This window comes from Macaca nemestrina, chromosome 17 (assembly GCF_043159975.1).
Source record: "Macaca nemestrina isolate mMacNem1 chromosome 17, mMacNem.hap1, whole genome shotgun sequence".
Taxonomy (NCBI): Eukaryota; Metazoa; Chordata; class Mammalia; order Primates; family Cercopithecidae; genus Macaca; species Macaca nemestrina.
In genome coordinates this window covers 41,075,096-41,090,137 of record NC_092141.1, presented here as the reverse complement: position 1 = coordinate 41,090,137, position 15,042 = coordinate 41,075,096, and the positions used below count along the sequence as shown (strand labels likewise).

Below are 15,042 nucleotides of genomic sequence, written 5' to 3'. Positions count from 1 at the left end.
CATCTGTTCAACCACATGGCCCTCCACTGTCCAGTCCCATGTGCTGGCGTGGGAGCCAAGGGCCCTGCCACGGTGCCCAGGCTCTGGTTGGAGGCCCAGCCAGTGCCACGCTCGCATTCCTCGGCCTCTCTGGGGCCCTTCAGGCATCCTCCGAACACTTGTGGAGGAAGCAGGCCAAGCCAGAGCCAGTGGTGGCTGGGAGCTGCCGGGGAGGTGCCCTGTTCTCATGCCGCCTGCTCACTGCCCGTCTGGTGTTTTTGGTTCTTGCAGTGAGAAGCGCCACCTTCAAGTGAACGTCACCAACCCAGTACAGTGTAGCCTGCACGGGAAGAAGTGCACCGTCTCCGTGGAGACGCGGCTCAACCAGCCCCAGCCCGACTTCACCAAGAACCGCTCGGGCTTCATCCTCAGCGTGCCCGGGAACTGACACCCCGCAGAGGCCTGGCCCAGAGCCTGGCCACGCTCCGAGTTCTGGGTCCCAGTCCAGCTGCTGCCTCCCAGCCCATGCCCGCTAGAAACCTGCTGTGAGGGCCCCTCCCGGAGGATCCCCGTCCCTGTGAGGTTTCCTTCCTGGCTTTCTGCCTTTGGTATCATGTTCCTCTGTCCTGACTGTCCACGGTCCCTGCTCAATAAACCAAAGACCCTGGTGCCCCGCCCAGACCCCTGGGCTGACGTCCAGACCAGTCTCACCCAGAGGCAACTGGATGGTGCCTTTAGTTGGTGGGGGTGCCCCTTGGCCAGGTCAAGTCGGAGCACCTAGGCAGGTGCCCTGCTGCTGACCCTGTAGAGGGCAGGGGTCGGGATGCAGGTGCCCCGCTCTCTGGGAGCCCCACAGCCACCTCTCTCGCCCAAGGTGAGCCAGCCCTGGGGACCCAGCTCAGGGAGGCTCAGCTCAGAGTTCAGCGAACCACCTCTCCCACCCAACTCCCAGCCACCAGCCAAAGCCACTGGGTGAGCAGAGACACCCACAGGGCCAGCCCCTCAGCCAGGAGCCAGTGGCAGGAGCAGAACAGCCCGTCGAGCAGAGTGAGTCCATCCTTCCCAGGTTCTCCCCCGGCAGACTCCCTTTGCCACCAAGGTCCCTGTCAGGGCCTCTGACCACCACTCTGGAGAGGACAGCGTGGCACGCTCCAAACAAGGATCATCTTACTTCACTCACAGCCTGTGACCGTGGCCCTCTTATAGATACTTTCACTGTGTGCGGGGTTGCTAATCAGATACCTGCTGTCACCACACTTGGGTCAGGAATCCTAATGAGAACGGGGAGCTGCCGGGATGAGGGCAGCCCTCAGGGTTGGCCGCTTTCCCTCTGGACCACCTCCCACTACGTTTCCTACTCAGTGAAACAGCAAGGGCGGGGTCAAGGCACAGGATGACGGGAAGCAGGGCAGCAGCACAGCGTGGGGTCCTGGCACTGCAGGCCAGGCCAGGACACCCACCCCACACCCTGCACGGCCCCTTGGGGCCTGCGCCCGTGAACCTGGTGCCAGGGAGAACTGCCAGCTAGCCGGTTTCTGCCCAGCAAAAGCATGTATGCCTCAGGGGCCTTCTGAGACAACCCTCCCCGCTGAGCCCCAGCTGCTGAGGAGGCCTTGAGGGAAGTAGAGGCTCAGAGCAAATGCCTCATGTGATGAGAAAGTGAGGGGAGCCCGCACCTCAGGCAGGTGGTGAGAGGATGAGGGGGAGCCCATGCCTCAGGTGGAGTGGGCAGGGGTGCAAGAGAGGGACGTACTGAAGCTTCTTCCCATCATGCCACAGACGCTGCCCCACCATGCTCACGTCCTCCCACCCTCACGCAGCAGAACCCACCAAGTGCCTGTGGGCAGCCTCCTGTGCCTCACCCAGGGCCTGGCCCGAGTGGTCCCAACAACCTGGTCTCATGCCCGCTCCCCATCCCTGCTTCCCAAAAATTGCACTGTGTGCAGTTTGCAACAAAGAATCCCGCTGGCATCCTGTCCTTGGGAACCCTTTCTCATTCCCCAAGCCTGGTCAGCTGCCTGCATAGGCAGAGGTGCCCCCAGCCCAGGTTAGCAACGCTCATCATTTTGCCAATTACCAGTAGACACTAGTGGAACCATCTAACTGGAACTTCCTCTCTCCTTCCACACTTGTTGCTTTACACTAGACACATGCAAATGTATGTTTTAAACACACCAAAACAGATTATGCCAAATGAGTAGCCTGTCAAAGGCTGGAGGGCAGGAGGAGGGCCTGGGTTTGGGTTCCTTCCTCCCGGCCTTTGTACGGTGCCTTGGGCCCCTCAGCCCCAGCGCCAGGGCCTCCCAGCTGAGGCCACAGGACAAGCACTTATTTATGATGTACTAAAAGAAGCCACAGTATGTGGTAACTGCAAAAGGATCAGGAATTTAGGGTGTGATCTCAGACACGTGTCCTGGGTGCTGAGGGGAAAGGAAGCGGGCACAGTGATTGTAGACAATGAGGGGGTTTCTCTTGATGTAATGAAATGCAATTTTATGGTTTGGTGCAAAAACTCCTATTTTCCAGTAAATTAACTTTATTTCTAAAGCATATTTTGATTTACCATCAAGAGCAATAAAGCATTAAATCTTATTTTTAAAGGTGTTTTGCTTATCTGTCACTGAAAACTTTGTGAAATTTTTGCTTATATAAAGTCAACCATTATCTGAGAGGATAGAAGGGAGAGTTAAGCACAAATAATGTAAAATGGAGGATGATTTGCCTGAAGCTTTGGAACAAAAAGTGAACAAGAAGTAAGCTGTGGACAGGAGGCGAGAGGAGGGAAGGAGGCCATGGGGTTGAGTCCCAGCACTTTCTCCTGCCATCTTGAGGCCTGTGCACTGGCAGCCGGAAGCACACTGCTTCGTGCCAGGGAACATGTTTACTGCAACAGAAGCATGTATGTAGAAAGGAAAGGCTCAGAGACTTACAGTAGCAGACGGGACAGGCCAGGCTAGCCCAGTGAAAGGGCTGGGAGGAAGTGCGGGGGCAGCTGGGAGAGTGAGAAGCAGCAGCACCTCCTCCTGGGGAAGGGAGCAAGGCCCTGAAGGAGCAACAGGGCATGGCCAGCACCCGAGGGTCCTGCAGCCAGGGTGCTACCGGTCACTGGTCATTGGCAGAAAAGAACACGCAGCAGTGGCTTCTGTAACTCAGACGAAGGGAGCGGCTTTGCGGAAAGCAAGTGGCCTTGATCACAAGGCTGACAGCTCCCAGGCTAAAACTTGAGGACAAGAAAGACTTTCCTAGTACTCAGGCAGCTTCAGACCGCAGGGTGCAGGGCCTGGGGAGAGCCACGTCCAGCGTCCCCATTACCATCTTCCTGAGGCTGACACCAGTGGCACGTGCAGGCCTCAGGCTGGCAGTCAGGACAGGCACAGATAGAGCTGGTGGGAACCCCACCCATGCCGCAATCATGGGCTGGAGTGGCTGCTTCCCTGGGAGCCACAGGGCTGGATTTCTCCCTCCTGGAAACCCGCATGGAGCTAAACCCGCAGGGTTGGCCCATGTGGACGCCAGCCCACCCCTGCTAGCCTGGGAGACCCCGGGGGAAGGGAGCTCAGAGCAGAGCCAAGCCCAAGGATATGTGGGAGCAGCAGCTTCAGAGCCACACCTCGACACACAGAGTCTAGGGCCCAGAGCCTCTGCAGAACCCACCTGGCCAGACCTCACCAGGCCATGCTTGGGCCTGACCCTCCTTGGCTGGAGGTTCCAGTCACCCAGCTCTGCCACGGGAGCCTTTGGGAAACAGCTGCCCCCGCCTCGGCCGACGCTAAACCAAAGCTGACTTAACCTGTGCTTCCTTCTTAATCACCTTAGTGTGTTAAGCCCTCGCCCCCAACTCTGTCCTCCCCTCCCCCATAACACAAATCCAATTACGTTCTGAGTGCATGAATCATTTATTAAAGGGGGCCCCAGCCTGCCCACAAAAAGAGGTCTCTGTAATGGATGGTCAGTGCATTTTATTGAATCAGCACAGTACAAAAATAAATAAAAATAAGGGAAGGGGAATTAAATTACAGCCAAACTGAGCTTCATGACTTTGTCAGATTATAAACCACACATACAAACACACTACACATACATACAAAATGAGACAAATATAAATTAATATTAACAATACCCACAGTTTGGTCAAAGAATAGCTACAGAAGAAATTGCACTAAAAAACCAACATACATCACACGTGTGTAATTAGCAGTTTCAAATATACAGCTATGAATAATTCCAAGTGAAAAAAAAATGGCACATTTTCTTTTCATTGCAAGTTTAACTGTTGGAACAAAACTAAGTTCTAATAACTGCATGGAAAGAATATATCAACCCTCCAGGTTTACAAGAAAAAGAGAAAAACCAAATCCTGAACTATTATTCCTGTGGCTTGTTCTGTGCATGGGTGTAATTTTCACAGCCATCTGTTCTAAGATTATTTTTCTTAAGACACAAAATGCTCCTGGTTTGCATGCACAATATCACTGTAAAAGCAACAATTAAAGAATAAAGGTTTTTTTGTAGGTTTTTTTTAATTGTTGTTCTAAAAGTAGTCTTCATAGCAGCATGGCAAATGGGTTCTTTGCTTGCACACTCAAGTATATCAGTTGTTCCTTTACACAATACTGATGACCAGTGCAAGGGAAGAGAGGGAACACGACAGGCTTCACACTGAGGGAACTATAGAGTTCTTCCCTTAGTCCCCACCACTTCCAAAATGTCCACCTCTTCCAAAGAATAAAAAAATAAATACGGAGAAAGAGAAGGAAACAGACACGCAACTGGAATCCTGTGGATGCAATGTAACCGCACAACTCCAGGTCAGGTTCCACCAGCTGAAGGTGATACACACATGCGCCCTCCTCCTGAGACTTGGCACTGACCCTCCCTCTTCCATGCCACCAGGGGCATCCCACCTCTGGTTGCACGCGGCAGCAGGATCTGAAGACAGGCTGTGTGGAAACCCAGCAGAGAGGAGGTGCTGTGTGAAGTCTGTGCCAGCAGCCGCAGGCTCCTTCCAATGCTGCACCGATTATCCGACAGTCCTAGGAACGGCTCCGCTGGGCCTCAGGTGCAGCCAGGCAGCTGCTCTCCAGCAGGGCAGGCTCTCTTCCCCACCTCTGGGAATGCCTCCGGCCACCAGGTTCTGCTTCAGGACTCTTAACACTGGGACTTCAATTTCACAGCTTTCTTTTTGTGTAAATTTCAGTAGTGCTTGTGCTGAAATTGGTAACCACCTTGAACCTAATCCTATGTAAAGTGACCCTCTGCCTCCCCACCCCAGGTCCCCATTCCAGCACTCCCGGGGGGACTGGGCCTGGAAGACAGAATCCTCTGTAGCGTCTTCACATTGGTCTTTGTTCTCCACAGCAGAGTGACGGGCCATGGAGGAAGGCTTGCTCCCTCTCCCAAGTCCCAAGCCACCAATACGGGAGAATGAGAAAGAAAATCAATAAAGTACACATTTGTGTTTTTACAGCCAGTAGGGGAAGGTGGAAACCAAAACCAGCAGCGGCAAATGATCAGTTGTAGAAATCAGCAGGCTTCCAGAGCAATCAGGAGTCTCACTCCCGTCTTGTAATTGTCTCCAAGATCCAGCTGTCTCACTGGTCCCTGTAGGGCAAGTCTTCCTCTTTAGAAGAAACTCAACTGTTTGGAAACAGCTTTAAATTAACAGGGGTGGGGGTGGGGCCACCACATCGCCTTCCCCCCAGCTCTGCAGGACAAATGTCATGTGCACCAGCAAGAGGCCTTAGCCCTTAGGTGGGCACCGGCTTGGTCTCAAGGTATGGCATCCCTCACCTTGCCCAGAAGGCAGGCGTTGCTAATGGGCACCTGCAGCTGTCCTGGCATTTGCCACAGGGCGACTGCACTGCATTATTCAAAAGAAAAATTCACCCAGGAAAGTCGTCTCCAGCTTCACCCCACCTCTTTAGCTGGGACCCAAAATGAGAAAAAGTAATGAGTCAAAGCAGCTCATCGGCCAATACCAGCAATGCGGCTGCGAGCAGCAGACAAGGGGGCAACGGGCGAGTTCCATTTCTCCACTAAAGGAAAGCCCTTCTCCCTAAAAAAGAAAACAGCAAATCAGGGCGGTGTGTGGTCAAACGACCAGACACAGTCTTTCCACTAGACCTGCTCAGCTTCGCCTCGCCTAGATTGAAGATGTCCCAGCGCAGCGGGGATCTTGCCTCATGACCCCACTGGCAGCTCAGTTAGGGTGGATGGCTCCAGGAGCCTCTGGGAGAGCGAGTAACTCCACACAGGAGCCAGAAAAGGGCCTCCAACCAGAAACCCCAATTCCTCCCTGGGCCAGGCAGCCAGAGTCCCCTCTCTAGCGCCATACAGGGTGCAGCCGGCAGCCTCGCCTACCCTGGACCCAGCAAGGGCACAGGCGGCAGGGGCAGGTCAGTTCTTTGAGTTCCCCAAAGTGGGAGGTCAGTGGCCTGGGTGGCTCTGAATACATCTTCTGGGTTTTGCGCAAGGCTCGTGAGTTCAAAAGTGCCCAGAGTTCTTGGCAGGGCTGAAAAAACCCCAGGGAGAGACTGTGGGAAAGGTGAGGCCCTTGGTGGCTTTGCTAGACACATACTGTACACAAAACTGATTTAATAATAAATTTTTAAAAATGCATTGAATCCTTGAGCCATGGCGCAGGCTACAGTGCTCACCGATCCAGGCCTAGGAGGAGCCGCTTCTTGTCCTCCTGGCTGCTCTCGTTCTTCAGGTCGGAGAAGACCTGTGTGAAGTAGTGTGGGTCGGCATTTATCTGCAGCATCTTTGAGCTCATGAGGTTGATGACAGAGAGGCAACGGTCCCAAAAGGCCTCCTTGCAGCTCTCCACCAGGAAGGGCTTGAGCGGGTAGGAGATCTCGTTGCCCATGTAGGAGTAGGAGAGGTACAGGCACGTCAGCAGGACGGCCTGGAGCTCGTGATCCGAGCCCACCTCAGAGGAGATAACATCCCTGCAGAGCATGTAGAGGAAGACCACGTTGGCCGGCGTGATGAAGCCCTGGTCCTGCCAGCCCTGCAGAAGCAGCGAGCGGTCCACGCTGCGCAGCCAGAGCACGGGGTCCGTGGGGGACAGGTGCTTCAGGCGGTAGCACCGGCGGCAGAGAAACTCACCCAGGCAGCGCAGCAGCTCGCTGGTGGACGCCTGGACGATGACCCGTTTGGGCGTCCCTGCGGAGGTGACGGCAGGGTGAGGGGCTTTCTTGACCGAGGAGGAGCCCCCGGTCTGGGAGCCCGAGAGCTGGCTGGCCGGGGGTGCGGGCGGCTGGGCCGGTGGGGGCTGGGCGAATGTGGACAGGTTGGCGCACGACAGCGACTTCTTCAGGTTCTCATTGTTGAGGTGCGTGATGTTGTTCTGGTAGCTGCTGTTGGGCTGCACCTTCTTGGAGTTCTTCTTCTTGGCCGACACGGCCACGATTCTCTTCCAAGGCAGCACGGAGATGATGGAGTGGCGCTTCAGGTTCTTGTCCTTGGCGTTCTTGCTGTTCTGTACGGCCGTATAGTGGCCCACGGTGGCCGCGCCATCCTCAAACAGCGTGGCCTTCCGGTAGCTGGGGGACAGGGACAGCACCGTGCCCATGGTGCCGCTGCGCGCCGGGCGGGGGCTCGCGCCCCTGCGCGCCCAGCCTGCCGGCCGGAGGGATAAAACCACTCACGGAGCCTGCGGTGGCCCCGGGGAGGAGGCGGGGGCGCTCCCGGGAAGCGTGCTGCCCCCTTGGATCTGCCTGGAAAACAAGATGGTTCTTAGCGCCAAGCTGGGCTCCGCGCCGCGCCCCTCTGCCCCGCGCCTCCGCGGACCCCGCGGCCCCAGTCCCGGGCCCTACCCGCGGCCCCGCGCCCCCGCGCCGCAGCCTCGCCGCCTCCACTGCAGCACCCCCGCCCGCCGCCGCCGCTGCGGTCCCCAAGCGCAGCTGGGAGGGGCCCGGGCGCCGAAGGAGGCGGACGAGGACCCCCGCCTGGACACCCCGCACGGGCGCGACCCGGGCCCGGCTCCTCTGGGCCAAGGACGGCCGCCCAGCGCAGGCTTACCCGGCAGGCGGCAGCTCCTGCGCTCCGCGCCCTCCGCAATGCGCGCCGCGGCTCTGCCGCCGCGGTCCCGGTGCTCGGGAGCGCTCGGCGGGGATCGGCTGTGCCCGCGCTCGGCGGCGGCGACGGCGGCGGCGGCGGCGGCGGTGGCTGCGGCTCGGCAGCTTCTGTCCAAGGTTCTGCAGGCGCCGCGGCCCCGCCCCCCGGCTCGGCCGCCCGCACCTTCGCCGCCGCCGCCGCCGCCGCGCTCCCGCTCCCGCTCCCGGCGCGCGCCTCAGCGCCCTCCCTCGCGGGGCGCGCGCGCCGTCCACGCGCCGGCCTGGTCTCGCCGGGGAGTTGCGGCCGTTGATGTCCTCAGCTCGAGCCGCGCACGGTGCAGGTAGGACGCGGCGACGAGCGGGAGGCACCTCTACGCACCGGGCCCCATCTAGGAGCCGGACTCGGCGGCGGCGGCGGGACACGCTGCGCCGGCCCGCCCCGCCCCTCGGGACCGCCCCTCCCGCACAGCTCGCCGCCGGCTCCGCGCCGCCGCCCAACAGCAGCCCGGCCGCCTGAGAGTCCCGGGCGCCCGCGCAGCCCAACTCTGCTGACGCTCGGCGGGCGCCGAGCAGGGCGGGGCTGAGGGCCGACCCCGCCCGCGCCCCGCCCAGACACGTGCTGTCTTTGTTCCCGCCGCGGCGCCCGCAGCTGCCGGCCGCGGGGGCGCTCTCGGCCGAGTCCTGCCCTGGCAGCGCGCGGCCCGCCCTCTCGGAGGCTGCCGCCCGGGCCCTGGTGAGGAGCCCTCCGCCGAGGCCAGGGCCGGTAGCTCCCTCCTTCCACCTGACATCCCCATCCATGTGGAAAGCAGCCAGGGAGCGCGGGAAAGAAGGCCCTGGGCGGGGAGAGGCGAAGCCTTTACTGAGACCTCCCAAGTGCCAGGCGCACCTCGAGTGGACAGTCCCATCGTTTCTGGCCACCCTTCTGGGGCCTCCGTTCCTCATCCCGGGGTAGATGCCCGTGGCCCGAGTGGGCCTCAGAAATCCAAGCCAGAGAAGCGTGGCCCGTAGCAGTTCCGGGCCACCAAGAGCCAAGCCTGAGCCCGTCACAAATATGACCTCGAAGTTCCCACTCGCCCTCTTTGTTGTATTAAAGCTGAAGCAACTGCCCCTCTGGCCAGCTTTCTGACCCTCTTAAACGTTTTCAGTTCTAAGTATGTATAATTTAAGAACTTGATGCTAGCGAAATTGAGTAAAATTCTGGTTCTCAAAGAGCTGTTCCTGTCGGATGTGAATCCAGATCCTTCACAAAGGCCGTTGTTCATTTACTATTTTACCTTGTTTCTGGAGATTGAGTCAAAACTGACCACAAACCTGGGAAACAGGAGACTTAAGCCCTGTCTTAATCCAGATCATCTCTGGACCTAGAGATGATGTAGTGGCACTCCAGAGGAGAGGATGACACCCAACTACCTGACCACTCGCCCACTAGGCTTTCACCCTGCGCCAGCCCTGTCAACTGCCCTAGGGGGAACAGAATGGGAATCTGACATCATTCAAAATGCTGCAATCACGGCAGAAAGTGCTGGATTTTGTTTATGTGCCACTCAGAAATTTCTGTCAATGGGAATTCCAGGCTTTAGGAACCTTAGGGGGCAGGCATACAGTGGAAAGTCCATTGCTCTGTACCCAGAGGACAACTTTGTCCACAGCCCTTCAGAACATCCACAGCAGCTGTTAGGGGAACTCAGAAGAGGAAGGCAGGCTCCCAGCTCAGTGTGCCCCTCCCTGTGAATGTTCCTCGGTGTACAAGCCTACCTGCTCTTCACATGGAGCTGTCCTCAACCCTCCTGCATCTAACAGTAAGAAGCCAGAAGAGGCCGGACATGGTGGCTCATGCCTGTAATTCCCAGCACTTTGGGAGGCTGAGGCGGGCGGATCACCTGAGGTCAAGAGTTCAAGACCAGCCTGGCCAACATGGTGAAACCCCATCTGTACTAAAAATACAAAAAAAAAATTAGCCGGGCGTGGTGACGCATGCCGGTAATCCCAGCTACTCAGGAGGCTGAGGCAGGAGAATCGCTTGAACCTGGGAGACGGAGGTTGCAGTGAGCCAAGATCGCACCATTGCACTCCAGCCTGGGAAACAAGAGCAAATCTCAAAAAAAAAAAAAAAAAAAAAAAAAGGAGCCAGAAGAAACAATCTCCTTTGAGACCCTGACCAAGTGTCCCTCTTCCTTCTCAAAGGAAAGCCGAACCCCAGCCTCTTTTCCTCAGCCCCTACTTGGAGCCTCTAGCTTCTGAGTTGGCTCTGTGCCCCCCTTCAGATTCTAGTGTTGAGCCAAGGTTAAATGTTTTCCACTTCCCAAAACATGTCCAAATTTTGAAGCCTATAATCCACCCCAGCGGGGCGTGGTGCCACACCGTGTCCAGCAGTTTCAGAGGCCAAGGCAGGTGGATCACCTGAGGTCCGGAGTTTGAGACCAGCCTGGCCAACATGGTGAACAACCCGTCTCTACTAAAAAAAAAAAATAGCTGGCTGTGGTGGCAGGCGCCTGTAGTCCCAGCTACTCAGGAGGCTAAGGCAGGAGAATCGCTTGAACCTGGGAGGCAGTGGTTGCAGTGAGCCGGTATCACGCCACTACCTTCCAGCCTGGGTGACAGAGTGAGACTTCAGCTAAAAAAAAGAAAAATCCACCCCCTAGAAAAACCTGGGCCCACTCTGTTGTTACCTTTAACTCTCAATCTCAATGCTAGCTATTCCAATTAATTCACAGGGAAGCGGACCAAGCTCACCCCACTACCCTGCTTCCCACACCAGAGCGGCATGCCTCTGCATGGCCCTTTTCAAGCCAGGCCGCACCCTGTGTCCTCTCACCTTTGTCCAGCCAGCCTTTCCCTAGCACCTTCAAAAAGAGCTCTCGGCAGAACACCAGCCTCCTCACACTTGTCCAAGCAAAGTCACAGTTGCAGCACAGCAGGAATGGAATGGCACTGACAGCCCACTTACTGCTGCGACTGAGGGAAGGGGTCTCCAGGAGCTCCTACCTACCCAGGCCATGCCTGTTATGCTCGTTTTCAGACACCACACAGCTCCTCTTTTCACTCAACCCACCACCACCTCCCCACCCCCAATTCCTATCACTGCTCCAACTGGAAGCAAGGAAGAAAGGGCAGTCAACTGCCAGAAACGGCAGAATCAAGGACCCAGAAGGCAAACCCAGTTGAATGAGGCAGGGCTGTTTTCTTCCTAGCTGCCTTCATCATAGAACTGCAGGGAAGATTTCCAAATCCCACCCCCATCAATCAGCCTACTTAGCCTACAGCCTATCTCTAGCTGCCTGAAGGGCCAGCCTGCTTGTTAGCTTCCCTGCTGGGCTGGGCTGCCCATGCACTGCTGGAGAGTCCACTTTTCCTGCATGCCCCACTTCCCATAGCATCCTGAGGAAGGGAGGCCAAGGCAGGGGCCAGCTACAGCTTCCAGGAAGGGTTCCAAATAGAGCAGGCCTGAGCCCTTACTCCTGAGGAAGTCAGCTTTGTTCTTTCAGGGATCACAGAGCAGCATCTAGTGGCCCTTCTGGGCAGCACAGATTACATAACTAGCACACAGCAGGGGACCAGAGCCTCTGCTCCCAACTCCAGTAGAGCCTTATTAACACACAAAGTCCTGGCACCATGAAAGCTGGAGCCTAGAAGGGAGGTGAGGGAACCGGGCCCAGGCCAACCCACCAGCCAGCTGACCTTCCCAGCTGTGCCTGGACTCAGGTCATGAGAGGCCTGGGAGAGGAGGCAGTGGCACAACTGCTGGTCCTGGAGGTCTAGAGCTGCGCTGTCCAAGAAAAGAATAATGTGAGCCACAGATAGAAGCCACATAGGTAACTTTATATTTTCTAGCAGCCACATTACACAAGTAAAAGGGAAACAGGTGAATTTTAATAATATATTTTATTTAACCCAATACCCAAAATATTTCAACACATATATAAAAAAGTTATTGACATATTTTACACTCCTTATCATACTAAGCCTTTGAAGTCTGGTTTGTGTTTACACTTGCAGTGTATCACAGCTCGAACCAGCCACATTGCAAGGGCCTCACAGCTGCACGTGGCTAGCGGCTACATATTGGACAGCACGGGTCTAGAGGGCATCATCTGACCAAGACCCGCAAAGGGAACCAAGAAAAGGGCTGCCGCCTGAGCTCCTCAGGACTGCCCTAAGTTTGAGAAACCGTCTCCCCTCTCCTCCAAAACTAGATCTCTTTGGAGTACTTTTTAAAGTCCTTTATAGAAGCAAAACTCTTTCTGCAAGTGAAATACAGAGATGATACTAAAACTGACAATGGCTGAACTGCTCAGACTCAAGGGGATTTAGCAGGTTCCCCCGGTGGTCCCAGAGCCCCCCCAGGGTGTGAGGCAATATGAAAATCGCTGCCTTTGAAGATTCCAAAAGGAAACGAAACCACAACTGAATGTCAGGACTCTCCAGACACCTGCACGTCTATGACTTATTAAGCTTCACATCACAATCACCTGCCAAGGAAGCAGCATCCTCACTGAGTAGAAGAGGAAGTAGGCTCAGAGGATCTACCGCCCAAACCTACACGTGCTCACTGGAAAAAGACACCTGAATTCATTTCCAACTTCAGAACTCACACACCAACTTTCTTGCCCCCAAAGCCCTTCAAATTTGGACCCCAAATTTAGCTTAAGGACTCCCATTACACAAATGAGATAACAGCTTTGGCCAGATGAGAGCTAGACTAGTGTGGGGCTACACAGAGCTGTCTGGGCTTGCTTGGAAGCCCTCCAGCACTCAAGAAAAGACACCTTTTGAAAAAAAATTATTTTTATTGGAACTCATCTGAACATCAGATATACCTGGTGTTGGTTAGCAAGAACCGTTTGTACATTTGATACGGATGGTGCCAAAACCAAAACAATGACTGGACATGATGGGGAGAAATGTTGAGAACAAAAACCTGATTTTGGAGAGGAAAATAAAAGCCAGTCAGATTCAGTGAGGATGCAAAGCCTGGTACAACAAAATCCTTTTACAAAATATAAATGTATTATGAAAACCCAGAAGGATAATCCAAGGAAGGTAAAGAAGAGAAAAGGCCAGCAGGAAGCAGGCAGGAAGGAGAGGAAAAGAAAAAGACAAAGAAGAGATGAGAGAAGAAAATACAGTTCAGCACAACAAAGGTGCAGAAGCTCACCTACCCAAATGGCATTAAAGCCTCGCTGTGTAGTCGTGTCAGAAAACAAAGCATGCTGACACACAGTGCTCTACTTCCCATCCACTCAAGTTCTAAGAGGTAAATTAAGAAGCTCCCTGGGAAGGGGACATGAGGTTGCTCAAAAATCCAACAAAGAAAATTTAAAAAAAGAGAGAGAAAGAAAAAACACACCCCACAGTGTCATTCCGATGTTCATTGTTTTAAAAAAGGAATAAATCCATCTGAAAGCAGGAGAGGAGGAGTGGGAGAGGGAGAGAAGCTCATGGATTTCAAAGACAGCCTGGCTCCCCTGGAGGGAAGAGGAGGAAGGCAGAGAGACATGGCGGTCTTCTGGTTGAGAGGTAAAGAGAAGGGAGAGAGAGGAAAGAAGAGAGGAGAGGAACGCAGAGGAGAGGAGAAGAGGGGCAATTAAAACACTGACAACTAATCTAGTTTACTGTGTTAAAAAAAAAAAAAAAAGCCACATGCACAGCAGGCCCCTTGGGGGCTAAGGGCCCACACTGCTCCCCGTGTGGCCATGGTAGACACTAGCTCCTGGCCTCATCCCCACTCCTTCACAGGTCAGAGCGGAGCTGTGCAGGCGCTGCTGCTGTTGTTGCTGCAGTGGTGGTGGTGGTGGCGGCGGCGGCAGGACCTTCGGCTACTCTGTTGGAGCCAATGTGGGGAGAGAAGGGCGGACAGGCCGTATGGCAGGGGAAAGAACACCAAAATGCCTCATTTCAAATAAAAAAGAAAACAGCAGTCTATACACAGTTGTTTGTTTTGGTTCAGTACAAACAGAATAAAAAGTCGTTGCTTTTGATGGTCAGCAAACACCCAATTCTGAGGAGGAGGAGAGGTGACGCCCAGCAGGTGGATTAGGACCCCCAGTGGTTGGCGGGGTGCCTGGCTTTGCGGCCCTCTCCCAGGAGGCAGAGAGGACAGCTTTAGGTAGTGTAAGCCTTTTTCCTTTTATTTAGAATAATCTTTTTTTTTTCTTTTTCTTTTTTTTTTAAGCAATTTCCCCACTCCCAAGTTGGGCCAGTAAAGATTACATGAAAACTGGCACACCTATTGGCTGGAATACAGATGCACCAAATGAAGATTTAAAAACTTTCCGAGCGAAAAGTAGAACAAAAAGAAAAAAGAATCTCCTAGCATTTTCCCCCAAGGTTTCACTCTCCCGCCACACACACTCTCCAAAGGACCGCTACAGATCCAACTCTGCAAGAGAAGACAGAGCAGTGTCAATCAGGAAGCCATGAGGACACCAGGAGGAGGTTTTCAGTCTCGACACGCAGAAGACAGAGCTGCCCAGCCCTGGGGTCCTGAAGCCAGCACTCACCTATGTCAGTTTCTTGGCTTTGTTGTAGAGGGAATCCACTACTTTACTCATGTTCTGAATTGTTTCCAGAGCAGCTTCATAAGTTTTATCTACTGGGGGTTCATCGAAAATAATCAGGACACCCTCCCCCTGGTCCAAAATCCCTGCAAGAAACACAAGGGCAACCCAGGTAAAAAGTGACATTAGACACACAGCATTTGTGAAGCAGCCCACTCCCTAGTTGACTCACTGTCTCCAGAAAAGAAGGGAAATAGAATTCATCTCCCTATTCCATGTACACATGCTTATTACACATTCTCACCACAGGGGAAGAGGGGCCAGGACCCCAGAGTGAACCATCAGGGGAAACAAATAGAACATCTTCTTTGAAAATAAACTTCTTCAACCATCTCATCACCACCACCAGCCCCCTTGCCTGTGTGACTGCTACTCACCATGAAATTTCTTGTCAAGAATCATCTGTGATAATTTCCTTTCCACATCGGCCTAAAATCAAAGCACAT

The 15,042-nt window shown here is 54.6% G+C and overlaps 4 protein-coding genes across 9 annotated transcripts in view; 1 reads left to right on the top strand and 3 right to left on the bottom strand.

The window, feature by feature from the left end:
* LOC105485184 (myosin ID) overlaps window positions 1-2,571 on the top strand; it is a 378,692-nt gene extending 376,121 nt beyond the window's left edge. For all 4 annotated transcript variants that reach the window (XM_011747397.2, XM_071082693.1, XM_011747396.3 and 1 more), the window contains one exon: window positions 271-2,571. In XM_011747397.2, coding sequence (XP_011745699.2) covers window positions 271-427 — 157 coding nt within the window. In that variant the 3' untranslated portion in view covers window positions 428-2,571. The remainder of the gene's footprint in view (window positions 1-270) is intronic.
* Window positions 2,572-3,921: 1,350 nt separating this feature from the next.
* Window positions 3,922-7,690, bottom strand: LOC105485186 (cyclin dependent kinase 5 regulatory subunit 1). Of its 3 annotated transcripts, none has more exons than XM_071082707.1 (2): window positions 6,636-7,690; window positions 3,922-6,034 (listed from the first exon to the last, which is right to left on the bottom strand). In XM_071082707.1, the coding sequence occupies exons 1-2, from the start codon at window positions 7,553-7,555 to the stop codon at window positions 5,944-5,946; spliced, it is 1,011 nt and encodes a 336-aa protein (XP_070938808.1). In that variant the 5' UTR covers window positions 7,556-7,690; the 3' UTR covers window positions 3,922-5,943. The 3 variants fall into 3 exon arrangements, with proteins under 3 accessions (XP_070938808.1, XP_070938810.1, XP_070938809.1); XM_071082709.1 differs by having other exon boundaries at window positions 3,922-5,616; XM_071082708.1 differs by having other exon boundaries at window positions 3,922-7,690.
* Window positions 7,561-11,786, bottom strand: LOC139355370 (splicing factor, arginine/serine-rich 19-like). Its single transcript, XM_011747400.3, has 2 exons — window positions 8,005-11,786; window positions 7,561-7,700 (listed from the first exon to the last, which is right to left on the bottom strand). Exons 1-2 carry the CDS (start codon window positions 8,979-8,981, stop codon window positions 7,628-7,630), a joined length of 1,050 nt encoding a protein of 349 aa, XP_011745702.2. The 5' UTR covers window positions 8,982-11,786; the 3' UTR covers window positions 7,561-7,627.
* Window positions 11,787-11,902: 116 nt separating this feature from the next.
* Window positions 11,903-15,042, bottom strand: part of LOC105485188 (proteasome 26S subunit, non-ATPase 11) — a 39,241-nt gene continuing 36,101 nt past the window's right edge. Inside the window, exons 12-14 of the mRNA XM_011747402.3 lie at window positions 14,974-15,025; window positions 14,540-14,682; window positions 11,903-14,418 (exon numbers count right to left, since the gene is read on the bottom strand). Of these exons, the coding sequence (XP_011745704.1) occupies window positions 14,540-14,682; window positions 14,974-15,025 (195 nt within the window). The 3' untranslated portion in view covers window positions 11,903-14,418. The remainder of the gene's footprint in view (window positions 14,419-14,539; window positions 14,683-14,973; window positions 15,026-15,042) is intronic.